The sequence below is a fragment of the Oryzias latipes genome, chromosome 3, assembly GCF_053564925.1.
Source record: "Oryzias latipes strain Hd-rR chromosome 3, Olatipes_Hd-rR_3.1".
Classification (NCBI taxonomy): Eukaryota; Metazoa; Chordata; class Actinopteri; order Beloniformes; family Adrianichthyidae; genus Oryzias; species Oryzias latipes.
This window is the reverse complement of record NC_136239.1, coordinates 26,604,121-26,630,739: the sequence shown is the minus strand read 5'-3', so window position 1 is coordinate 26,630,739 and position 26,619 is coordinate 26,604,121. Positions and strand designations below refer to the sequence as shown.

Genomic DNA, 26,619 nt, shown 5'->3' with positions numbered 1-26,619 from the left:
TCTTCAGAATCTTATTAAAAAATACACTGGTGTTTGTTTGTCCCGACCTCTTTGCACATTATGGTTTGTGTTTTTTTTTAGCCTCATAGAGTTGATTTGAAACTGACAGTTTTGCTGCTCCTCAGGGATCCAGCACCATGTTGGCGCATGTATTGACACCGAGTGTCCCATGAGAAATTTCTTGAGCCGGACCTTTGATTACAAATGGGCTGAAGGACTTCCGGAAACGATTTAAAACAACAGAAAGATGAAGCGATAAGTGGACAAACCAGTCATGTTTGAAAATACTGAGCAAATTGAATGGAGCCACATGAAGACTCTATAAAGAATAACTTCTCCCAAGTGACAAAAATCTTCTTTAAAGAAACACAAAAAGATGCGCCTCCATGAGCGGATGCACACGTCTGAGCGGCGAAATTAAGTGATAAACGCTCCTGCTGTGTCTCGAGGGGGGAATTGATATCAGGAGGAGGGGGGAGGAGGGGGGTTCATCCTCTGATTGGGCATGTGCAGAAACGTAAAACCGAACCAGGCTCGACGAGGCAATAAAGTAATTCAAGCTTGTTACAGGTAATTGAGCTCGGAAATGCGCCTCTGTAGTGCCTTTACCTACAACAGTAAAATGCAGCAGAACCCGGGTTCAGGGGAAAAGTGAAAGATCGCAAGGTGAGAGCATTTATTTGCAGCTATTGAGCCTCGGCACGCATTTCAGCACGCTGGAGAGCGCACGTCGCAGCAGAGGCGGTGCGTGGATTCAACCGGTGGCTTTGAGCGGAGTGAGAGGACTGTTTCATTGAATGTTGCATAAAAAAAAAACTCCTCTTGTTTCACGAGTGGGATACCCTTTTGGATCAGGAGGACTACCTTCTATTTTCCCTTATTTTTTTCTGAATCGGTGCGTTACCCTTCGTGCAGAAAGGCGTGCCGCTGGATGAGTGCTTGCCTCCAGAAGCCGTGCTGATCAGCGTGGAATAGGAGCCGACGAGACCCTCCATTTATAAGGATGCTGGTGGGAAATGCCTGGAGACAGAGATGACGAGATTTGTCAAAAGGCACTTGAACTCCTGTCAGATCTTTGCTCGAAGGGGGACGTGCAGAATGAAAACTGTTTGGATTTTATCTACTATTTCCGAGATCTCGCCAGGCCACGGTACTCCGATTCAGGTGAGACGGCGTTTGCACGCTTATTTCAGCGGATGCACGGGAGTTCAGCTGAATGAACGCACGTGTGACTTCTTTCACTGACAGCCACGAAACACACAATGGCTTCAGGTTTTTTACCAATTGCCTACTCTACTAAAAGGTATGGAAGCAATTCTGTAGCATTAATAAAAAGCAAAGTCAAAACCAGAAATGCTTTTTCATTTTTAAAATGAAGCTGCATTTTTTGACTCAAAAATAAAATGAAAAAGTAATCCACCAAAATGCTTTTTCATTTCCTTCCTCAACACAGCTTATTCTGTCACTTAATTAAAATTAAAATGAAAATGGTATTTGACATTTCATTTTCAAGACGTTCTCCGGTAAATGTGTAGCATAATTCATTTAGAAATGTCTAATTTGACAATTAAAATGGATTAATAGAAATGCTTTTTAATTTTCAAAATGAAGCTGCATCAAATGACTCAAAATTAAAAAGAAAAAGCAATACTTCAAAATGCTTTTTCATTTCCTTCCTCAACACTGCTTATTCTGTCACTTAATTAAAATGATAAAGAAAATGGTATTTGACATTTCATTTTAAAAAAGGTCCACGGTAAATGTGTAGCAAAATTCATTTAGAAATGTCTAATTTGACAATTAAAATGGATTAACAGAAATGCTTTTTAATTTTCAAAATGAAGCTGCATTAAATGACTCAAAATTCAGATGAAAAAGCAATATTTCAAAATGCTTTTTCATTTTATACTTAAAACCGCTAATTCTGTGTCATAATTAAAACGAAAATGCAAAGAGGGGATTGCATTTGTATTTTAACATCCACCCTGGGAAACTTGTAGCAATATTCATTTCTTAAAAGCATTAGCAGAGGGGAGGCGGGGCGATGACGTCACTGCTTTCTCCGTGTGTACGGCCGCTGTCGCTGAGAGACCTGGTGTGTCTGTGTTCGCATTGAGATCACCTAAAACCGGGTCCTGTTCACAAACCGCTGGACCTGGACTGCTCAAACCTGGATTCCTGGATCTTAATGCGAGAAATGCAGCAGAATGTTCCTTTATCTCCCTCGCAAATCAGAAGCTGTGAATCGCAACCCAACTTCTTCAGCGTCGTCTGACCGCACGGATTTAAAAACATATGATCGAGCAGAGCAGGCCCTTAATAATAATCATGACAGTAATAAAAGCACATTATGAAGATAGTCTCCTGCAGTTTCGCGCTGAGTGAGTGTTTTTGGTCCAACCAGCAACGTTTAGCATGGAGAAATCTGCTGTCTGTTGATGGGGCTCCAGCTGTCATCAAACAGCAAATTCAGCGCGAAGCTGCAAATAAATGTGTAAATATGTGGAAATTACATGAGTCTTTATTTTGTTCTGGACACTACTGGAAACACAAATTCATTTGATGGTTTCTCAGATCGCAGCAGCATTTCCGCCTTCAGCGATCATCGGGAGCTTCGCGCTCCGCTATGCGAAGGCAGCTGGCGGTCCGAAGAACAAAAGCGTGTCCGCGGTGCGTCAGGAGGAGGACCGCAGAAGAAGGACATGCTGTTATGTAGTCCTGAGAAGCTGTGGAAACTCATCAGAAGTTCACAACCAACTCAAAGCCGTCTTCTCTGCCGCTAACACAGTCTGCTCCTGGTGCGTGTGTGTGTGTCAGCGGCCGTACACACGGAGAAAGCAGTGACGTCATCGCCCCGCCTCCCCTCTGCTAATGCTTTTAAGAAATGAATATTGCTACAAGTTTCCCAGGGTGGATGTTAAAATGCAAATGCAATCCCCTCTTTGCATTTTCGTTTTAATTATGACACAGAATAAGCAGTTTTAAGTATAAAATGAAAAAGCATTTTGAAATATTGCTTTTTCATTTGAATTTTGAGTCATTTGATGCACTTACATTTTGAAAATTAAAAAGCATTTCTGTTAATCCATTTTAATTGTCAAATCAGACATTTCTAAATGAATTATGCTACACATTTACCAGAGAACTTCTTGAAAATGAAATGTCAAATACCATTTTCATTTTCATTTTAATTAAGTGACAGAATAAGCTGTGTTGAGGAAGGAAATGAAAAAGCATTTTGGTGGATTACTTTTTCATTTTATTTTTGAGTCAAAAAATGCAGCTTCATTTTAAAAATGAAAAAGCATTTCTGGTTTTGACTTTGCTTTTTATTAATGCTACAGAATCGCTTCCATAAAAAGGGGCTAATTCATTGAGGAATCTCATTCGCACAGTTTCCCCATGAGTGACATATTTTGTAAAACAACCACTAAAATCAAGAAATGAAACTGAAATGGGTGCTTGCGATTTTCACACAAGACTAATATGTTTGATGACATACTTTCATTTTTCACACATCTGCCTCAAAGGAAGCTCAAACTGGAAATGGCATGTGGCTCATATCATCTTAGGTGCAATTTAAATATTTATTTTTTCCCCAACTTTGTCAGAATGAGTTTATCTCATGTGCGGCCCCCGAAAAAAAAAGGTTTTTAAAAACCTAATTCACATAAGAGTAAATATCATGATCTCATTGACTCCACTGCATAAAAGTATTTTGAAGGACCTATTAATGCAATCTTGTACTTATTTTATTTTTTTACTGATATCAGTGATTTATCAATGACACGCTGTTTTTTAGTCAATAGCATCACACCTTGACACATTTTTCATACCAGTTTCCGTAACTGCACAGCTTGTTCCTCAGTTTTATTTTTTATCCTTCATGTCTTCTCTTTTAAAATTGTGGCAAATGGGTAGAATGAAATGTAACTGATTTTATTTCTGATGCAGCTGGAAGGAGTCAAGTTCCGATGCATGCCTAAACTGAAAAGCGAGGTCACACTGACTCAGATCAAACTTTTTTTTTCTTCAGCAGAATCACTTTAGAATATTCATTTCTTAACTTTGTTTATCTGTTTAATTCAAAGCTTGAACCAAACACAAAACATCGACTTACTTCATTCCGGTGATTTATAACCACCATGACAATCCGAAGCAATCAGTAGAGTCAATTAACAAGTAATTGGATCGCATTTTGATCAAAAGGAATAATAAAGAATGGGATTTTCAGGTAATGAAATACATTTTGACACACTTTGTTTTGGAAATCTAACTCATACTAAAGGTATTTCAATGTGTCATTAAACAGATAATTATATTTGAAAGTGCTTCTTTCCAAAGCAAAAGTACAAGTGGGTACATTGTATGTTAGAAAGAATATTTTTTATAGGTGAGTTGTGATGGAGTTCCTTCTTTATATTTTTAGTTTAAGGACATGTCCAATGCATCATGGAAAGGGAGACAGGAAGTTGCAGAATAAATTGCCAGTTCTTTAAATTAGTGTTCAACCATTGTTTGATTATTGTGATGATCAGCTTTTTGGATTTTTGGTGCAGGTACCACTGTTTTTTTTTTTGGACGAGTACATTGTGGATGTGGGAGGAGACTGGATCACAGACGTGGATGAGGGCATTTGGGAGAATGGAGCTGTTAAGTTGACCAAAATGTAGGCAAACACCAGGGCTTTGAATTTGATGTATGCAGCCAAAGGCATCCAATGCAGAGATCTGAACAGTGATGTGACATGAGACCTAACAGCTACATAAAAGGGATATGCTACTGCACTTTGGATCATCTGCAGATGTTTAATTGTGCTGGCTGGCAGCCCTGTTGAAAGTGCATTGCACTTATTAAGAAAAAAAGGGATAAATCCCTTCACAAGAAATCAAACTGTGTTTTCAGAAAGGTATAGATCTGATCTTCCAGAAGTTGTAAAGAGACATTTCTATATAGTTGAGCAGGTAATCATTAATGACTCCTGTTTTCTTGCAAAATTTGTGAACGGCTGAAGTTGATGGTGAAGCTGTGTGATGCAAAAGACCGACTGGGAAGACCAAACTTCTGCATTAGCCCTTGTGCTATCCTATGGAGTCAAGACGACCATTGACATGTTATCCCTACCATGACAAAGGTGGATAAAGGTGGAGAGGATTTCATGTAATCCATGGAAACTAGTGAAGATCACAAATCATTGAAGAATAAAGTTCAGTGCACTGTCTTGTGGGGTCTGGATGACCTCACTCCCAATGTCAAAGTGCCTAGGGTAGCACAAGGGTTATACTAAGTGAACATCCTTTTCTCCTCAAAGCAGAGGACTGCAAGACAAGCCTAACAACATGTTTAGAGAAAAGATAAGAAAAGCCGTGTGTCTTCAGTATAGCAAGGACACAAAAACAGTTAGCAAATGACGTTTCTAAGAAATGTGACAAGACGGAGCAGAAAGAAGAGCCAAAAACAAATCAATGTAGAACACCTGCTGAGATGCGTGGAGAAGTGGATACCTCCACAAGCCAGAGAATGGAAAAATTTTGGATATAAAGAGTTCAGCTGTGCAAAAACTGTGCAAGACATGCCCAGTTCACCAAGTACATACTGTGTAAGGATTAGGGGATGTGCAGTACCAAAGGCTGCAAACGTTTCAAGAAAAATGCAGACTCCACAGTGTGATAGGTAATGTAAAAATTTAAGGTTGATGCTACTTGTTCTGGATTTTTACCTAAGATTAAAATGAGAGATGGGCCTGAAATTTCATATACAAGACAGATCGAAGGTGGGTTTCTTTGGCAGTGGTCTGACAAGTGCTCTTTAAACAGAATAGAGAAGGTGGAAAATAGAAAGGAGTTCATTACTTTTTCTGTTTCAATATGCTATTTCAATATAAGCTGGCGTTCATGCACACAACCCGAGGCAACTGACCTCTGTCTTGCTCTTTCAGATAAGATCTTGATTATATGAAAATTTAAGTCACACATTTTTAAATGTATAAATTACCAATAAACATGATGAGTTCCATCATACTTACAACTTTGAAGTAAGTTTCTCCCAAGCAACTCAAAAAAAAAAAATCCCCAAGTTTAAAGTGGGTGAATGGGTGAATGCTTTTAAGAGACTCGCAATGAAAGTGTCTGCTAATTACCTCAAGGTGTCAGTTCTCTGCTGCAGCTACTTTGGATTCTTCTATCTGTTCTTACATTCTGGATTCGATTCAGTCTGGAACACAACAAATATGGATGACAAGCTTATATTATCAATCTACAATGAATCAAGAGCCCACTGAGACTTGTGCTTGGAGAAAATACATCTCAGAGGCAGAACATTGCTTTTTCAGCATTTGCTCACCTCCCACACTATCGCACCTTAGAATGTCCTGCTCTCTAAATTTGGTCCACTCTCCCTGTTGTCAGTCTCTGGATTTTCCCCAGATATCTTAAGAATATTTACCTCCTGGGCGGGGCAGCCTGCCAAACTGACTACTGTAGGCTCAGTGTCCTCTGACGGCAAATTGCTCAGTTTCTCGACATCATTATTCCACATTATTCTCCCATAATTCTCAGTTCCTTTTGGTGTTCACAGAATCTCACAGCTCAGCACAGAAAGCACAGTTGGTCTGAGTTCCTGTGGCAACTCTGATAGTGCCCACACACAGAACCAGTCTCACACTAGAAAGAGATGCTGGAGTTACAGAATAGGTATGCTGTAATTGAATTTGTTTAAAGATTTGGGATGAAATACAGTAAATATTTCTAATAGTGTTAGTCTGTATCAATTATTTTGTTCATCAATCTAAATGATCTATTCACAGAATGTACATGATAGAAATTTTACAACAGAGATTTTTAAAATCTGAACGGCTTAAAATGGTAATAATTTGCTGCATCATCTAACAGAAAGTAAGATAATAAAACAATCGCTCAATACTTATCCTTAATCAGGAAGTTACAGAAAGATGGACAAAGAAAAAACGTTTCTAGCTAAACAGTATTTATTTATAACAGTATTTATTTTCACAAAGTAATACATGCTTTTATATTGCAACAAAAATGAGTTTTTTGTTAGCTGTATAACTTGCAGAACTCTCTCTGCATCTCACACTCATAGTTGGCCAAATGAAGAAGCCAGAACATGTTCAGATAGTGCAGCTAATGGTGTTTGCTTGCTTAGCATATGAAAAGTAGAAAGAGTAGAAAAAAGGAAGGTAAGGTGGGAGAAGCAGACCTATAAAGCAAACGGCACTTAAAGAAAACTAGTTCACTTCCGAGATTAAAACCTTATTAAATTTCTCGAAGAAGAAAATGCTGCAGGATGAAAGTCCATTAGAAATACTAAAACAGGGGGATAGGTTGGCAGGTGTGTTTAGGTGTTGCAGGGTTCAAAGCTCAAAGGGTTCAGGGGAATGTGGTTGGCCTAGATGCTTAAGTACTTTTACGGGGAAACCTTGATTGTGTCAAAATAAGACAGATCAGGCTGAAACATTGGGGACTGAGCTGTTGTCAGGAAGTGTGGCTCAGGTGTGGAGCCTGGGGCTGAAATGAAGGAAGAATACTCAGGGGTGAGCCAATGTGAATCTTTTTTAACCCTTTGTTTAGATTTAATCATATTTTGCTAAATCTATGGATGTATATGGCTCTTTTTTGTGTGTACTGCATCTTCACATCAAAAGCACTTTCATCTTTATTTGTTAATTAATACATGTAATAAGTTGATTAATATGAAATGCTTGCTTTTTGTTTGGTTCTTTTTAAAGTCATAACTACCAAATGCTACTCATGTGTTAACAGAAATAGTGAAAATGTTTTTGTAGTTCTTTTAAAACTTGAATGTTTGCAGAACTTTATAAACAGGTGAGTTTCATACTGAGTACCCCTCTAACTTAACTAAAAGTAACGCCTAGAAAAAGGCCTTAGTCACAAGTCCCCTAACAGGTACCCTTGCAGGTGAAAAACAGAGAAACCTCTATGGGGCAGGTAAATGGCCCGCAGGAAATATCAAGATCGTAGATTGTTCGATGAGCCCAAAGAACGAAAGGGTTCATGCACATTTTTTTTTTTTTCTATGGGCATGCTGTGAGCGACAGGTCGTAGTGAACACTTTGAGTTGGAAATCAACCCCACCCTTACATTGACATGTTCTCCCTACCATGACAAAGGTGGATAAAGCTGGAAAGATTTCATGTAATCCATGGACACCAGTGAGGTTCACAAATCATTGAAGAAAAAAGGCTCAGAACACTGTCTAGTGGGTCTAGATGACCCAACTCCCAATGTTAAAGTGCCTATGACAGCACAAGGGTGACACCCACTCAGATTAGCATGTTCTTCTGGCATTTTTCTCTCGACGGAAGACATTTAGGAAGACAATGAATTTTAAAATTTCATTTCTGAGTATTCAAAAAAATCACGAGCAGACGAAAAAATGCCATTGCCATTGTTGACTTGTAGTTGTGACAAAGAAGCTCCAATCAGCGTGCCACAAGCTCCCCGCTCCGCTTCCGATGTATCCACTTGTAGACGACTAGATTCATGTACGTCTTTGTTGGCATCTGGCTTACCACTTTATAGTAACCTCCTTAAAATGTCCCTTCAATAAACTGAGATTTTCATTTATTCATTGCAATCATTTTTTATGCATATACTGATAATGTTTTCCCACCCGTAATTTAAATGACAATTCACATTTCAGTTGACAATTCAATATGCAATTTAGTCATGCAATTTAAAAAGGCATTTTGCAATTCATTGCAAACTAACTGGTAGACCGGGTTTGGCTCCAAAAAGCGTAGAGTCTAGCAAAAGGGAATGCTTTTGCCATTAGCTTTTTGGAGGTCACATTTGAATAATAGCACAAAACTGTCACATAAATATATTAAACTGTTAATTTATATATTTTGTGCATTTTTTTTAAAAAGTGGTCACATTTGCAGTTCTACCAACATAGAAGGTCACACATAGGTTTCATTAAGGAAAATTTAATAGTCAAGTTTAACTTGTTTAACATTTTGTTTCAGAGATTTTTATACAAATTAACCTGTAAAAATGTTAAATTCTTTATAGCTGCAGACCACAATCTCACAGCAAGCAGCTGTTTTTCTCTTCTACATGGTGGATTACATGGACACTTGCCAGCTGCAACATTCCCTAGACCCATCCATTTGCCCATTGACTCAATGTGTAATTAGCCAATCAGACAACAGTGGCTCAATGCACACTTGCCTCGAGATATGATCAGTGGGGCTGCATCTAATCTAAAGAAAAAACACTCTTATCTTCCTTTACTCTTTTATTTGACCTTGTTTACACGCATCCTGGATAAAGCAGAGAAAAAAAAAAGAAAAACATTGGTAGGAAGAAATTGGAATTATCAGCGTTTTAAATTTTTGACTCAGCCATGCCTTTGTCAATGGTAGACAGACTGTGCGTTCAATCTGACCTGAACGAGCCACAAATTCAGAAAGATGAACTGTGAATGGAGGCTTGAAGGTTTTAAAATGTATGCGTTATGAGTCAGAAAGCTCTAAGAAAGCATTTACCACATGCAGAATAATTGCTCATCCACACCCACCCCTGCACTCAACGGGTCTGATTTATCAGCAGAAAAATCAGACTGTGTTTTAATGTTTGAGTATTACAATTGTGGGTTTTTACATATGGAATGGTGGTGTTATTTAAGGACATCAATTCATAATTTTCAACATGCAAATAATATCACTGATAATAAAAAGAAAATCTTTGTGCATTTGTAGATTATGATTTCGAATAGATTGTCATTTGACTGCAGAAATTGTTATTTTTGTGTTAAGTAAGTTAACAGAGCTTTTTTTAAGTTATAACCTTGTTTAATTAGCTTTGATGTAAAATGTTATGCACTTTTTTGTGGGTTAATCTACCACTCAGGGAGCTACAACAGCACAGAGGAAAATAACAAGGATCTCTGGGCTGAAATACATTGCCAGAAAGGAGGATTGTTGTGGTATCTTCTAACCGAAAGAATTTTTTAGTTTTGGTGCTGATCAAAGACATCATACCCATAGATTGTTTTCCTTTCTTTTGTATTATCTGTTCTTTAAGGGGCTCAGCAAAAATCAGGCTTTGCATTTGTGTATGTTTGTGTGTAAAGTTGGAGTTAGGTGTTTTTGGTAGTCCCTCACACACAGTTTAACACTAAGGGGATTCAACATTCCAAGCAATGGCTCCCAAACTCTGGAATTCTCTGCCTCTTTTGGTATACCTCATTGACTCGGCCACAGCTTTTAAAATGCTCCTGAAGACCAATTTTTTTCAGCAGGCTCTTGGCTAAAACTGGGTTTTTGTTTTGGCGAGACATTTTTATTTTATGTGTATTTTGTTTTTAATATGCTCCATTTATTTTCGTTTTATTCTGTTTTAAGGTAGTTTTTGTTTTTTACTTATGTTGTTAAGCATTTTGATATTCTTTCAGGGAAAAGTGCTATACAAATAAACTTTACTTACTAATAAAAAAAGTACTCCACAAAAACAGAAATTGTTTTCATTTTTGCTTGGAATGTATGTGTTGTCACGCTAAAGTGAAAAGACATTAACAAGTCTTAGAGACGATTCACTTGCTGTCAATCAAATTGGAGGTCTGGAAAGAAAAACATATTTAAATTGAAAATGTCAAAGACACCCCCCTGCAGAGATGCAGCTGCTAATTTCTGTTTAGAGAAATGCTTTTATGGAAAGTCACCCACTTTTTGAAAGCAGGAATGATTCAGAAAGCTGTTGACGACTCACTGGTTCACACCTCATCTCCCTTTCCATGGTAACTCGCACACCCTGTGCTGGTGTAAACAAATGCAGTGTGGGAATATTTGGTGTCACGATTTGAAACTAAAAACTGTTGTATGACAGACTTTGGCCTAAAATAATTCTTACTGTAAAAAAAAAAAAAAAAGGAAGGTATGTAGCTTTTAATCAAATCACATTGGTCTGTATTATTATAGCATTTCTCCAAAATGAAATAAATTGATTATATTGATATTGGAAAATACATTTTGAATTGTAGCACAGTCGGTTTATTTTATTTTTCTATAAACTGAAAACAAGCCAATAACACGTGATTTCAGCGGATTGAATCGAATGATTCAAAATAAACCAATATCAATTATGAATGAGGAACAACAAATGATTAAATGAATCGAATCATTGTTAAGATGAATTGCTACACTCCTAATAAAAACAGATCTATTATTCTAAGGTAGTTGTAGACTAAAAGTAAAGGACAGATTTCGATATCCATCCAGCATAAACTGTCTCCCCAAATTATCTCTCCCATGCTCCACTTCATGAAAAAAACATTAGAAGTGTCATTTGGTTCGGTAATTGTTTACTAGCAGACATTTGTTTAGAAATTTTTTATTTTTATTTTCTAATCATTTCAAACCTACAGACCAAGAAAAAAAAACCTGTATCTTTACAACTTAAGATTTGGGAAGTCATGCAAAAAATCAGTTGGGACTCCCACTTTTGTTAACTGAAAATGTTCACGTCACAACAATGAATGTAAGATTATGTAACAAAGGAGGACATCAAGGGATCTCACCATCTAACCTAGTATTTTTTCTCCTGTTCTCTCAGATATATCAGTGAGTCTGCTGTCACTGGTAGTGACTGCCTGTGGCTTAGCCCTGTTTGGAGTCTCGCTCTTTGTCTCTTGGAAGCTCTGCTGGATACCATGGAGAGAACGTGGGCTCTCACCCACCACCAAGGAACCTCAAGGGCACATCAATCCAACCATGAGCCCCCTGCCTTCTCAGCCTACACCACGAGAGCCTGTCTACACGGCAGTGGATCCCCCAATGCACAACCGCCGTAAGTCGTCGCACTGCTCAATCACCAAAGAGCCCACTCCTGTGGCGTCTGTAGTGTCAGTGGAAGCTCCTGGGACTCCTGTATCACCCCCACCTGTGGTTATGGCCACACCAGAGGCAGCTATGAAGATCAGCCACACATCTCCAGACATTGCACTGGATGCTCAGAGTAAAAGCAGAGAGAGTGGGATTCACACTAATCCTCGAATGCAGCGGCAGACCACAGACCCTGCGCCAGGTGGTTGCTCAATATCTGAAATTGGGTTAGTATGAACTTCATTGTTGGTTTCTCATAACTGAAATATGTTCTGATGCAACATCTCTATCGTTTCACCAATACCAAGAAAACTGCTTACTTTTCACTGTCCTCCCATCACAGTTGTAAAGCACCATATGCATTCCTGCTTCCTGCTTTGGAAGTTGCAGCATTTTTGTGAGGGGACTTGTAGTTTGTGAACTTAAAAAAATATATTGACAGGGAAAGGTTTTAAATTATACATGGCATCAATTTTTATAGACAAAATCCTATGGTTTCTTTTTTTTCTGTCCACAGCCAAGGCTCCATTCGGCGACATATGAACCTCTCTAACCCTGACTTCAATGTGGCACAGTTCCAAAGGCAGGACTCGCTCACTGGAATGGGTCTCGGTCTTGGTAGTCTCAAGCCTGAACTCTATCAGCCTTGCTCTATGGATGAGGATGAAGGCAGTCACAGAGGAAGAAGTTGTGGTCGCCTCCACTTTGTTCTTAAATTTGACTGTAACCTGGAACAATTAATAGTAAAAATCCACAAAGCAGAGGATCTCCCAGCCAAGGACTTCTCCGGAACCTCTGACCCATATGTTAAGATATACCTTTTGCCTGATCGCAAGACCAAGCACCAAACCAAGGTGCACCGTAAAACACTTAACCCTGTGTTTGATGAGGTCTTCCTTTTTCCCGTGGCTTACTCTGAGCTTCCCACTCGTAAGCTGCACTTCAGTGTCTATGACTTTGATCGCTTCTCCCGTCATGACATTATTGGTCAGGTGGTTGTGGATAACTTCCTGGAGCTGGCAGATTTCCCCAGGGAAACCCAACTCTGCCTGAATATCCAGTATGTTTCTTCGGTGAGTCAACACTTCTGTTCTTATTTTTCGTAAAAAAACAGAAAAAACAAAAACAAAACAAAAACTTGTGCTGAAACTTCAAAACTGTAATTGTGTCAATATGAGCAATGTATCATCTTCCAAAGAGAAAGTGCTCAGGTAACCTGAAGAACTGAAGAATCACGGTAGGTTCTCCATGGGCTGGAGCCAGTCCTGATAAAGTGAGAAGTGTCACTGCCAACAGTCTCCAAAATGTCAAGATATTTGTGCAAGGTTCTGAAGTTCCTTTAGTTTTTTTTCCAACTCTATCTCTCAGCCAATGGCTTGATTTAGTTTCTACAAATAGAACTGAAGACAAAACACAAAACTGAAGTTCTTCATGGGACTTTCTTTAAGGTGCAATGTTACTAAAGGTCTAAGCCACATTTATTAAACACAGATGCTAGGGTAGCATCTATTACTAAAATAAAAATTTTTCTCTCATTCTTCTGTCTTCGACTTTATTATATGAGTCCCAAAATATGCATTATTCTTTAGATCTTTTTTTAAATGAACGGTTTACATGTCATACCAACTTGTGAGTTCAAATTAATTAATAATCGTACAACTAAATCTCTTTTTAAACTGTTATTTGCTATAAACATCCCATAGCAAAGCAAAACGGAAGATGAGATCTCGTTTCTGTCACATTTACGTCTCCTAGACATAAATGAGAACTGTTTGAGACTAAACTGCTTTTCTCATTCTTCTCAAACATTTCTCCTGAGAAATAAGTCTCACAGTGAGCACTGTTTGAGATCTCAAAATTCTCTCACAACTGTCTCTTCTCCAGATCTCAATTGAGAGAAAAATTAGCCATATTATGTTGCGCTCAAGTATGTCTCAATTTGATATCCTTACTTCAAATTCCTATCTCAGTTATGTCTCAGTGAAAGACATCAATGGTTCTGTCTCTCGTTGCTCAATAATTTAGATCTTGTTTTAGCCTTTTTTTTATTGTCTCAGCAAAAAGAAAAATTAGAGTAGTACAAGCCCTAAAATGAGTCTCATGATGACACCATTACAGTTCATCTCTAGAAAATAATATTTTTTATTTTATTTATGTTCAACTTAAAAAAGTTGTTTATTGCTTACATATTTATATAACTTAATTACAATTTCAAGAAAAAAAAGTTAAATCATTAAGACGGTCATGTCCTCAAAAGACATATTTTTGAAACTTTTTAAAAAACATGAAATTTCAAGACAACGTTGCAGTGTCGATTTAATAAACTTTTTTTTTGACTGCTTAGATAAACATAAATGAACAAGAATGTATGTTGGGTTAATGATGCTAGGTTTAGTTAAACACAAACACACGCATGCACTGGCACACATGCATACACACACAAGTGCATATACGCACACTTATATGTTGGTGGGTATAAAACATTTAACACATTGATGTCTGAACTAAATAAAGGACATTTGGGATCATATTTGGATCACCTTAAAGTGAACAAAAAATAGATTTTACATTTGAAACAAACAAATAAAATACACAAATAAAAATAATCAAATTAATAAATCAACTTTAGGGCGGTACAGATTTATGGGGTTCAGTTTGAGTTAATTTATCTTTGTCTTTAAAAATCACCCTTCATGCAGCCTTACAAGCTGAAAATATTTTCTGTTTTCTTGATTTTAGTCTGCATCATATTGAACAAACAGAAGCCTGGAGTAACCCGATTTGAATTTTAAACTGTATCACAGCCTCACTTGACACAGATTTCTGATTGGCTGATCACGGTGGGAGGGAAAACTCTGTGGTTGACGTCACCAACGGGCCGGAATCTGCAAGCGGGAGAAGTGCAGAGAACGAGAGACTTTTGACGACCGTTTGTCGTATTTTTTCTGCGTTTTAACAATCCGTGTGATGAATCTCCAACATTTTTTTTGCTTGTCTGGAAAAGATTCAAGTAAAATCTTTGAAGTTTGCACGGTAAGTTTGCGATTTCTTCCCTCCAACTCTGAACTCTGTTGAATGCTAAAGGTGTTTTAAGCTAGCTCCGCCAGTAATGCAGACGTCTGGGCTACTCGCGGTGGCTTTGGCTGTATAAGTAATTATTACTTTTTACAAAGGTTTACTTGTGCTTTTTGTAATAAAAAATAGAGACATTGAAGAGTTATTTGCAGTGCAGAGTTTACAGAATGAGCCTCGATATTTTTCCAAACGCGTGAGTGCTAAGTAACTGTTGGAAGACATTTTGCTCTTCAGTTAAGGGTCTGCAGGGTTCGTCCCATTCACAGTGTGACGACACCACAGACCATTATTCCAAACTTCAAAATGTGCAGTTTCACTGTATGTTCATTTTTTACGCTGTAAAAAGCTTTTATCTTGTTTAAAAGATCATCTTGCAGACGTTTGGCCTGGCATGCCATCTTTTGAAACTGGTTATGGACATGTGTTTAAAGTAAAGTCATCATTAACTGCTCACATGTCTAGAAAGCATAATCTGAAAATGTAAGTATGCATATTAGGGAAACATGTTCTCAGCCCTCTGTCAGTGGTGGAGATGTTTAGAGAGCACAGATGTAGCTAAGCCAACAAATGTCAACACTGATATGTACGAGGATTTTAGTGAATCATAAATCATATTTAAAAACCTTTCCAGATCTTACTTTGTGCTGTATAAAATGTGTGTACATGATGTTTTTTTTCCCCTCTCTGATTAAAGGTGATCTAAATACACGTGAAAATGAGTGAATCAGAACCCATGTTCCTCCACACTGCCATTATGGAGGTCCTACCAGAGCCACAAAAGACATCCTGGAAGAACACTTGCAGTCCATTGGAATAAATGGAGTTGTATGAGGATCTACGATTCATAGAAGAGGCTGACTTGCTGCCAGCTTTGAGACCTGTTCAAGCCCGGAAACGTCTTGCTCTTTGGAAATTGAAATGTGAGTCTCAAACATTACAAATGAGTTTTTGTAATGCACAGAAGTGGATATGAATATGAATGGGTAACACACTGACAGTACAGTGTAAACTTAATACACTTATACTGTTTGTTTGTTTTTTGTTGCAGACCAAACGCCAGAGAACAGCACATCATCATCTGTTGAGACCTCACCAACACAATCATCATCACTTTTGTTATAGTCACCGAGGAGTTCGTCATCCACATCTTCCAGAAGCCGAGGACTGTACGTACATTGACTGGGAGGACAGCTTTGAAATTCCATGGAGTAAGTTTTCTGAGGAATTTGTGCAGTCTTTGGAAAGAGACCTGGCCCAAGACTAAGGAAAGAAATGGTTTGCACTCTTGTTGCAGAAATGATGAAAGCAAGTCGTTTTTCCAAACTCTAAAAGGCTGCAGATGATGCGGGGAGAGCAGAGTGGCTGCTCAGAAGAGATGAGATGTTAAAGAGATGCGCTTTCTTCTGCTCTGCTACTTTAATGAGGAGGATGCCATGTTCTTGTAGAAGATGCAGACGAGGTCCAGCTGCAGCAGGTGTCGTTGACTCCAACTGTTATTGTATGTGGTAAGTAAAGTTTCCAGTGTTAAATTATTCTAAAGGTTTTGTCTTTGTACACTGTACATGAGTGACATGTTTACTTCATCCATTGTTCTGTCTTTAGGACAGTCTTTCTTTTCCCCAAGGAGGTTCATGCTGAGTTGGGACCGCTCCATCGTACACAACAACATTGCAGCACTATGACTGATGTTCAGAAGCTACTTCTGCTTTAACAGTCATTATCCAACTGAGCTGGCTTCAACCCTGGAGTTTCTGCAAAGGTACATATTTATGAGTGCTGTCATGCGATTCATTTTTGGGTGTGGTTAGTTAATCATGACCTGCAGTTAATTATTCTTATTAATCTTGTATTAATCTAACTCGGGGCTGCTCATCCCTGGTCCTTGAGATCTACCAGCCTGCCTGATTTCCAGCTGATTACCTGGACCAGGTGTGTTCATTCAATCAGTATGTGGAGACATCTGGTTGAGCTGATCAACAGCTAGCAGGGCTTGGGGATCTGGAAAACAGTCAGGGTGATGGATCCCAAGGACCAGGAATGAGCAGCCCTGGCTAACCTAAAATTTAGCTTTGAAAATCCTTATTTTGGGGTAATTTGATTTAAATAGTAAGATTGTGTCACATTAAAAGAAATAAAATACAATTTAAAGGGTGGCTTTATGAAGTTTTCTAAGTATAACAGACTTTTTTCCAATCTTTACTTTTGTACCACTAAGGGATAATTCTTCAGTCTCAAACAGAACAAAGACCTAAGCCAAAGTGCTCTAATTTAAAAAACTAATGGAAATATTCTGAACAATCCAAAAAATATTGACCACAAAATTCTTAATGATACCATAATATATATTCGTTGAAATATCTTATTCCACAGTTTGCCGTCTGACACGATCAGCCCTCAGCGTCCCAATTAAGACATGGTTATTATTTTTCCCTTGTTAAGAGCCAACCATGCAAAATGTGACTTGATCATTTCTTAAATGTTTGATCTGGACTGTATCATGAAAAATGAAATGAAACAGATTTGAACCTTATTTGTTAAATATTTAATGCCCATAGTATGCTGCATTTCAATTCTTTTAACTGAAACAGATGTCCTCTCAAGCGACGTGTGGCTGCTTTTAGGGATGACAGAAACGTAATCTTATGGTAGCATTATGCAGCTGCTTTTATAAAACTACAGTTTGCTTCTAGCTTGAAGTGTTATCTTTGTTTGTTATGTGCGGTCTATTATCAATTTACTCATGCCAGATTTTAATGTTCTTGTCTTACAGCTTATGTCCTGTGATGTGCCACTCTACCTGGTTGGGAACAAATTGAAGAGGCCAAGCTCAAGAAAGCCGTTGTCAACAAATGTAGGGCAGAGCAGGTTCTAAGGCCACTGCTATGATCTACAGTATGCGGACTGGTTTCTCTTCCATCTTTTTTCTTATTTTTTATCTTAATTTGGTTCTCAAATTGGTCCATGGATTTGGTAGGCTGCAAGTTTAGGAGAATGTTTTTATCAGGTACTTTTTTATGTGGTTACATAATCTTGTTTTTTTCCTTGTACCTCAGCAGTGATGTCAGTGTGTTTGTTGTTTAAAATATGGAAGTTTTCTTTACCATCATGTCAGCCACATTTAGTACGCCACAGTTCATGTACTTAATGCATTTAATATTTTAAAAAGTGTTTAATACTGCTACCACAATTCAAATGCTGTACTGATGATGGTGCTGCCCAAATAAAGTGTAAAGCATTTACATTTCTAGTATTGTTTTTACTGTTACTGTATATCAGTGGTCTCCCATCCTGGTCCTTGAAGGTCACTGTTCTGGATGTTTTAGCTGTTTTCCTGCTCCAACAGATCTGCTGCAGTGGTTGAATTGCCTCCTCAAGTTCTGCAGGAGGTGGTTAATCACCTGTTGATTCACATCTGGGGAGCAAAGAAACATCTAAACCCTACTGGATGGTGGCCCTTGAGGACCAGGATTGGCTACCACTGCTATAAAAATAACTTCTCTTTTCTTTCTCAAATACATCTCAAATATCATTCTCATTAACGGCTTTGGTAAGACATTTAAGAGAAATGATTAAGACATGAAACAGACATCAGACAGACAATGATGAGATCTCTTTTAGGACTCATTCTTCTCAGATTTGTCTCATGAACGTCTTAGGTTCGTCTCTCCCACTTCTCAATTATTGCTCTAACAGTTGTCTCAACTCAACCTCATTTGTCTCAGTGATGTCTTTTCTCATTATAGCTTAACTCTTGCTCCTAAGGGACCCTTAGGAGCAAGAGTTAAGAAGCAAATGATCACAGAATGATACGAATATGAGACGCTCAAACTGATCTCAAGAGACGAGATCAAGCAACATATGAGCAACAGATTTTTCCTATGGGATGTGTCAAACATGACATCTAGGAGATCTTCAAAAAAAGTATTAAGGTGCTTTAAACATTATCAATGACTTTTTTTTAATTAAAAAAAAACATTCCTGCTATTAAAACTAAAATAAAAAGATGAAATAAGGCAGATATCAGGTTAAATTCAAGCACATTTTTTTTAACCAGTAAGTGCACTGTGCCTAGTGCTAAACAAGGGAACTATGGCAAAATGGTTTGAGGTAAATCCTTATCTTAAGGATAAGTGCTGCTGCCATGCTCTTCATGATTTACTGTGAAGTTGTAACACAGGTGGTTGATGCTTTGTTGCTCAAACACAGAAGCTGAACACATGCATAAATGCTTATCAAACACACTTCCACTGATGCCCTTACAAAACAAGCTAATTATCTTTGGAATGCAGAATAAAGGTGAAGCTTTCAGTAAACATTGCAGCAGAAATGATTTGACAAAAAACAAATGTTTTCATTAAGCCTTGATTACCAGAAGGACTGAACATATTGTTGGTCTCGTCATCAGATTTGCGTTGTTTATCTGTGAAGCAAAAGCAGATTGTATTTTAAAAGAGAAACATGATTTTTTCTAATTCTAAGCATCACGTTTCTATGCAAACATAACTGTGTAAATCCCTTCCTTATTGTATTTTTCTGCTTTGGCCTGCGATGAGTTGATGACTTAAACTCGTTTTCACTGATGATATTTGAAAGTAAAGTATTGTCCGAAATTACTTTAAAACCCCTTTTAAAATATTAGTACTTGGATAATCAAATGTTTAAATAGCACTTGCTTTTATTGTTGCTGTCAATACGAAAATGACAAACCAATATATGAACTTGAACAAGAATTTGGAGAACAGGTTTGAATCTTTCTCCTTGAATCTTTATCCTGATTACACCAAAACTGCAAAGCATAAAGTATGCAACGACAACATTGTTGTATCTCATGGGCTAGTCAGTTATGGAAGGGACAATTGCTGGCGAAGTGTCCAGTATGCAAGGGTTAATGGCCGACGAAGTATGCATTTTTTAACGCACACCGTGGAAGCCTGAACCGTCCCATGCAAACGGTAGGACGATTGCTTCTGCGAAGTGCGTTAAAAAGTGATAAGGCACACTTCGAAGGCCATTAACCCGCTTATACCATGGTCACTTAAAAAAGCAATGAAAATCAACCAGTTTTTAGTCCTTAGTTATTGTTTTTTTTCTGATTTGGATCACTTTTCTCACAAAAAGAGGACTATTTGGTAAGTGGTGCGGCCACGGAACAAATAGTCTGCGGCCGAGTCCCCGGGGTGCCGGCTTCCTGGGCCCGGCGGTGCTCTCTCCGCGCGGTGGGGGGGTTCACATTACATCTGAGCCGGGGGTGTCTGGTCCCTGGGGGGTGGGTTCTCGTCCTTGCTCCTGAGTGCTGGGCCCCGCCAAATTTCCAACTGTGGCCGAGCCTGGTCGGGCCATATTTACAACACCCCTTGTGGGCCCTCTTTTTTTCCCCGGGGTTCCCCCCTCCTGGGCGGGGGCGGCGGGCCCCCTGCCTCGCTCCTTCCTGGACCAACCGTGGGCCGGGCGGATGGCTGCCTGGAGTGCGGAGCGGGTCTCCCTTGGGGGGTCCTGGCTCGTACCTGGGGTTGGGGCGGGGGGATGCCCGGAACTCTTGGGTGGTGGTGGGGTGCTCGTTTGGGGCTGTGGGCGTCCTTCTCCGGTGGGGCCCTGCGTTGCGTTCTCCCGGCGCGGCGGGGGGGCTGCTCTCCTGGTTGGGCTGGGGCGGCGCTCTCTTTCCCTCCGTGCCTCCCTGGCCTCTGGCTCTGGGGGCCTTGCGGCGGCCCTGCTGGCCCTGGCCTGGGTGGCGGGCTTGGTCGCCCGGGCGACGGTTGTTCCCTGCCGGTTCCCGTGTGGCGTTGGGGGGATTCCGGCTGCCGCTGCTGCTGCGGTGGGGGTCTTGGGGTGGGGATGGCTGGGCACTCTCCCTCCTTTTCACGTTCCACCATCCATTTTAGAAGAACATAAACACTCACCTGAGCACTGGTGTTAGCTCACCTTTGCACTAACAGTTTGCATGACTGAATGACTGAAATATTTCACACTAGTTGGTTTTAAGGCATAGGTATGTGTGTGAACACTATCTGTTTTGTGTACATGTCGACAGGTGGACATTTTTGCAGCTAGCAGGTGTGTTTATAACATTTGAGTGTGTGTGTGGACGGGCCCCGCCCTTTTTGTACTGCATTTGAACCTTACCATAATGATTAACAACCAGTAAACTTGTTGCTGTATGCTGTTTCATGGTCTTATCCCCCTTCCCCCTCCTATTATCACCCCCCTACCCCCCCCCCCCTCTCTAGCGTCCCTCTCTCTTCTTCCCCTCTTTCCTTTTCCGTCCGGTCCAACACCAAAGATTTTCCGACATGATTGAAATTAATAAAGTTTGGCCTCAATTACAAAAGGGGTTTATTCAGACATACCTTTGGTTTGTCTGAAGATTAATAACCCCTCTTGTTAAAGCAAAATATGTCCAACACAAGAGGCCCTCAGCTCTCATCTGTCTGCCCAGCTGTTGGACAGGACAAGTTAAAAAAAAAACAAAAAACAAAAAAACAAATAGTCTGCGTTGCGCCGCACCACCGCTGCAGTCAAGACTCTGCGATATAAACCAAAATGCTGATCTTTCCGATGGGTTGAATAAAGCATCAGTTCAGAGAGAAAATTAATCTCTCACCACTTGTTTTTGTCCAAATGATGAAGCAAAAGGTTGTTTTAAAGAAGCCGGCGCAGTGAAACAAAACATTGAAACTAAGTGACCGGAACTTCTTTTTTCACCGTGCAGTTATCCTGTGGTATATCCCTTTTTAATGCACACCCAGCAGCCAATCAGAATCTAGTATTCACCCGGACCATGGTATAACAGAAATTAATGGATGACGTGGAAGCCGAAGCATGGTTGCTTCCAGGTTGCCCGTTAATTTCTGATAATGGCCATTACAAAACATCAAAGACATTTTGAAGGTCATTATCCCGCTCAAACCATGGTCACTTACAAAAAAAAAAAATATTCAATCAATTTTTTGTACTTTATTCTTGTTATTGTTTTGGTTCAAAACGCTTTTCCATAAAAAGAGAACTATTTGATACATGGTGCGACATGTTGTTATGGTGAGGCACCGACCTTAACTGCAGCGGCAAAGGAAAGCGATATATATACTGATCCTCACAATAGGTTAAATAAAGTATCATTTCAGAGAGTGAGTTCCCCTCTTACCGCTTGTTTTTGTCCAGATGATGCCGAAGTTTGTTTAAAAAAAGCCAACGCAGTGATATAGAAAACATTTGGGCTATGTGACCAGAACTTCTCTTACATTACCACTATCTATTATGTAAGGGTTAATGGGCTTCGAAGTGCGCATTATCGTAACCCATTATCCTGCTTATAGCATGGTTTTGCAAAATAAATGAATATTTGAGCCATTTTACTACTTCATTCTTGTTATTTTTCAGTGTAGATCGCTTTTGTTTTTACAAAAACTGGACTAGTGGTTATGTAATACGGCGTTGCTGTCATGGTAACATGACCAACCTCGACTGCAGCGGCAAAGGAAAGCGATATATATGCTAAAAGTCACAATGGGTTATAAAGTATCAGTTCAGAGACAAAGTTCACATCTTACTGCTTGTTTTTATCCAGATGATGAAGCTAAAGTTTATTTTAAAGATGCCAGTGCAGTGAAAAAGAACATTTAAGGTATATGACAGGAACTTCTTTTCTAGGTGTGCATTATCACTGTGGATGATCACTTTTTAACCCACACCCAGCAGCCAGTCAGAATTGAGAATTCCCAACATGGTATAATCCACTATAAACATAATAAAGACTTATGTACGGGGGTTGAAGTCCATATTCTGATTTTGAATTCATGTAGGTTTGAGTTTGAGTTTAATTTAGGCTTCTATTTAAAAACCTATCACATTTTATTTACTTATTTACTTATTTTCCCTGTATTCTGCCCTTTGTTTTTGCACTGAAGTTTGTAACCAATGTAAAATATTTTCAACATTGCATTGCAACAAACCAATCATGTAAGTTATTTTTATTTACAGAAATTTATAATTAAAAAAAACCCCTAACAATTAGAATTCACCGCCACATCTACAGGTGTATGCAGGTGCACACAATGAAATACTGGATGCTTTAAATGTGTAATCTACATGAGCATTTTTTCTCTTTCTCTGAGTATTATAGAGATAAAATACATGTTTTTTTTTAGTGCAGTGAAATAGAAAGGTTACTGTCCTCCCTCTAAAGAAGTGTTGACCACATTTCAATTTTCCACTCAGGACTGAGAGTCGGTCAAGTGCTGCATTCATTTTCTAATTTAGGCAGAATGAAATTCATTAAGTGCAGAAGGGTTTTCTAGTTTTTCCATTTGTCATTTGTATCAGTGGCTTTGTTTTACAGCTTACTGCTTTAATCACTATTATAAGGACCAGACTCTCTTATTTTTTATCCATCATGTATCATTTCATTGCATCTCAGAAAATGATTCTTTCGCCTGTTTGTCACAGAAGACACGTCAGAAGGTCATCACAAGACCAACACAGGCAGCCATTCAGTTCTAATTTGCATTTGTAAATTAAATGAATGTGTGCTTTTAGATTGTGAGATACTGCTCAGTTCAGAAACATGAAACTCAGTGATAAAGAGTAAAAGTGAAAATTCAACATTAAAACTGAACCAGACTCTTTTGCTTTTAGGCGACAGAAAACACTATAAATGAGCCTTGACATCCACCTGTGAGGTCTAAAAAGATCAAATTAAAACTGTTTTGGGTTTTATATACTCACAAAACATCTACATACCACTGAAGCAAAGTAAAAGAAAAATCCATTTTCTGTTTTCCTACTTTAAGTTAAGAAACATCATATAATGTAATGGCTACGAAGGGATACCAGATTCACAATAGTGATGAAGTAGCCAAAAGGTGCAACAGGGATTGTTGTTTAAATCACTTGCTGTACTTTTCTTTTTTCCATGTGAGACAAATGAGCTGCAGGTGAACTGAAATGCCTATGCTGGCTGAAATACTGGAAGCTTTGATGGATTCACGTGAAAACAAATAAACAGAGCTGATGAGAGAGTTAACCTGCCTGTGATGTGTTTTAGGATAACGTTGACCTTGGGGATCTGATGTTCTCCCTCTGTTATTTGCCTACTGCGGGAAGACTAACCATCACTATGATAAAGGCCCGTAATCTGAAGGCCATGGATATAACGGGTGCATCTGGTAATGGCGATCTAATGCTGTCTTTAGCAACCAAAGTCCCATGTTTTCTGAGTGTAAATGAAAACTTGACCTTCTTGCTTGTCTCTTTTCTTCAGATCCATATGTGAAGGTTTCACTCATGTGTGAGGGCCGCAGGCTGAAGAAAAGGAAGACGTCAACAAAAAGGAATACTTTGAATCCAATCTATAATGAGGCCATAGTATTTGATGTCCCACCAGAAAACATAGAACAAATCAGCCTTTTGATAGCAGTGATGGATTATGATCGGTTAGCAGCTTCTTAAAATCTCTATAATTTTTGCTCACAATTTACACTATTTTTAATCTGAATTAAATGTGATTCGTCTATGAGATAGGTTGGCTTTATTTTCTTGCCAGACACACATTCAATGTGTAAAACATCATTATTTTTAGAAAGCAGGAGAGGTCGTGATCACATTTTTTTCTCCTCCTTTTTGCACCCATAGTGTAGGCCATAATGAGGTCATCGGAGTGTGCCGGGTCGGAAATGATGCAGACAGCCTTGGCCGAGAACACTGGAATGAAATGCTCACATATCCCAGAAAACCTGTCGCCCACTGGCATCCTCTTGTTGAGGTGAGTTGACTTTTATATAATGAATCTGACATGTGTTTCCATGCATGGAGGACTGAGCAGGTTTGGAACATAAAATATTTTGCTGCTAAACTTTACTGTTGTTCAGACAGTCAACACAACTAACTCTAAAATCTTGACACTTTCACAGTTTGGACCTGTTAAAAGTAAAGTCAAAGAAAAAAAAAACATCACAAAATGTTTTACTATATTTGAAAATAGAAAATATGCATTGAAGTGTTGTAATTAAAACGAGACAGCACTTATTTCTTATAAACATTGAATTTGTTACTCATATTGCCAGTTTGTCTGAAGTAGTACATTTTATCAGTACTGCTGTTTTAGATTAACCTGTGGGTTTTTACGAGTCTGTTTGTAAAAAAAAATATATGTTTCTGCATTTACTGTAACAAACAATGGTACAATAAACAATACATCATACCAATACAGAAAAGAGTATTGTAATTTATGGCATAAACAAATGATAACAGAGTGCAAATAAGACAACAAACAAAAAAATGGAATAAAAGAAAAAAATCCAATAAGTGATCATCCTCAGTAAAATTAATGTGTTTATAAACTTCATGGTTGGCTGTAATGGTTAGGAGACAACCTGTTTGGTATCAGATCAAGTCATTTACAGTTACCCCAAAGAAAAATTACAAAACAAAACTTTTTTTTTTGTTTTTGCTTAGTATTGTTTTCAAAAATGCAATGTGGTCGTACAAGTCTGTCTATCTGTTTAGAGTTTATATTAGGTGCTAAATGTGTCCCGAAATGCCATGATTTAGCATATGGGATTACATATTTTAATGGATGTGAGAGTTTTTTTAAACCAAAAAAATGGAATACAATTGTTACTTCAGGAACATATCTTACTTAGAACTCATTTTACAGCCTCTATGTTTTTACATTTGCACACCTAAAACCTTGTTTGAGGTGTGTGAACCTTATTTGGCTTGTTAAAAGTCTTGGGAGAAAAGAGAATCTATCTGTGGAAAGGCTTTTACAGAATATATTTTAAATAGCAAACCAAACAACTAAAATAGAGCCACTAAATAAAAATAAAATAGGATAACATCAAATAAACACCCTTTTAGTCTAAACAAACTGGCCCAAATTAGCATTTTGTTCATGTGATGGTTCTCAGACAAAAAACCTAAATGTAAAACATTATTTTTGTTTAAACTTGTCAAGACTGTATGGTACATCTTTCTAAAGTATTTTTTTTTTTCATTTTCATTTATTAGTTATTATGTCATGTGTGTCGGTGTTAGCCATGCTCCCTCCCTTCTCTTCCTTTTCAGTACCAAGGGACCACAGGTAGCCAAGGAGGATCCTGTAATTCCCTGAAGACCGCTCCTTCTCCATAGCTTGGAGAAACTACTTCCTTGAGAGCACTGATAAACCTAAAGCCTCTGCTGAGTGATGCAGAGTGTTGATAGTGATGGAAAAGCGACACAAGCTGCACTGGCTACAACTCAGCTGGATCAGTTGCATGTTGCAAGAATGCAAAGATGGATGTTTTCCTTTTTTCTTGTGTTCTGTTGCATAAACCACAGGTGTATGCAGACGCAAGTCTCCCATTCCTGGGTTAGTACAGTCCTTACTTTTTTTATTTAAGTGTTTGTCTTTAAACAAAGTCTTGTTTATTTATTTTTTAACGAAGTGGGTCTGTATTTTGAGTGTACTAAAGTGGAACTGCCATCTTGTTTGTTTGTTTTCTCAAATTCGGTGGTGACTTGATGCATGAGGTCATGATTTAGTGGGGTTTGTTCTGGTACGTTTGTTACTGTTGCTATTTTTTGTAACACGATGCAATGTTCTGTCAGATGGTGTGCAGTGCAAGTTTGTTTTTAGACAAAAGATCTGTAAGTAAGGTAATGTTAAATGTTGGAAATAAGTTGTGCTCAATAAAAAGAAAAAGTCA

General features: G+C 38.5%; 1 protein-coding gene and 1 long non-coding RNA gene across 5 annotated transcripts; both read left to right on the top strand.

Moving 5' to 3' along the window:
• The first annotated feature begins 529 nt into the window (after nucleotides 1-529).
• Nucleotides 530-26,619, top strand: syt9a (synaptotagmin IXa). Of its 3 annotated transcripts, XM_020714700.3 has the most exons (8): nucleotides 530-666; nucleotides 916-1,164; nucleotides 11,595-12,090; nucleotides 12,381-12,936; nucleotides 23,976-24,096; nucleotides 24,192-24,363; nucleotides 24,563-24,692; nucleotides 25,997-26,619. In XM_020714700.3, the coding sequence occupies exons 2-8, from the start codon at nucleotides 1,017-1,019 to the stop codon at nucleotides 26,060-26,062; spliced, it is 1,689 nt and encodes a 562-aa protein (XP_020570359.1). In that variant the 5' UTR covers nucleotides 530-666; nucleotides 916-1,016; the 3' UTR covers nucleotides 26,063-26,619. The 3 variants fall into 3 exon arrangements, with proteins under 3 accessions (XP_020570359.1, XP_011490266.1, XP_078800673.1); XM_011491964.4 differs by having other exon boundaries at nucleotides 596-1,164; XM_078944547.1 differs by having other exon boundaries at nucleotides 596-1,164; nucleotides 25,940-26,079.
• On the top strand, nucleotides 14,719-18,177 carry LOC111947151 (uncharacterized). Of its 2 annotated transcripts, none has more exons than XR_002872974.2 (6): nucleotides 14,719-14,896; nucleotides 15,633-15,858; nucleotides 15,987-16,146; nucleotides 16,363-16,443; nucleotides 16,541-16,697; nucleotides 17,709-18,177. It is a non-coding gene; the product is annotated as an uncharacterized LOC111947151 (long non-coding RNA). The 2 variants fall into 2 exon arrangements; XR_002872972.2 differs by having other exon boundaries at nucleotides 16,233-16,443.

What these genes read in the sequence shown, in the direction of transcription:
- syt9a (XM_020714700.3), top strand. Translation starts at nt 1,017, where the DNA reads ATGCCTGGAGACAGAGATGACGAGATTTGTCAAAAGGCACTTGAACTC. An exon ending in TGCTCAATATCTGAAATTGG is followed by an intron (nt 12,091 to 12,380) that starts GTTAGTATGAAC and finishes TTCTGTCCACAG; the next exon opens with CCAAGGCTCCATTCGGCGAC. An exon ending in GGATATAACGGGTGCATCTG is followed by an intron (nt 24,097 to 24,191) that starts GTAATGGCGATC and finishes TCTTTTCTTCAG; the next exon opens with ATCCATATGTGAAGGTTTCA.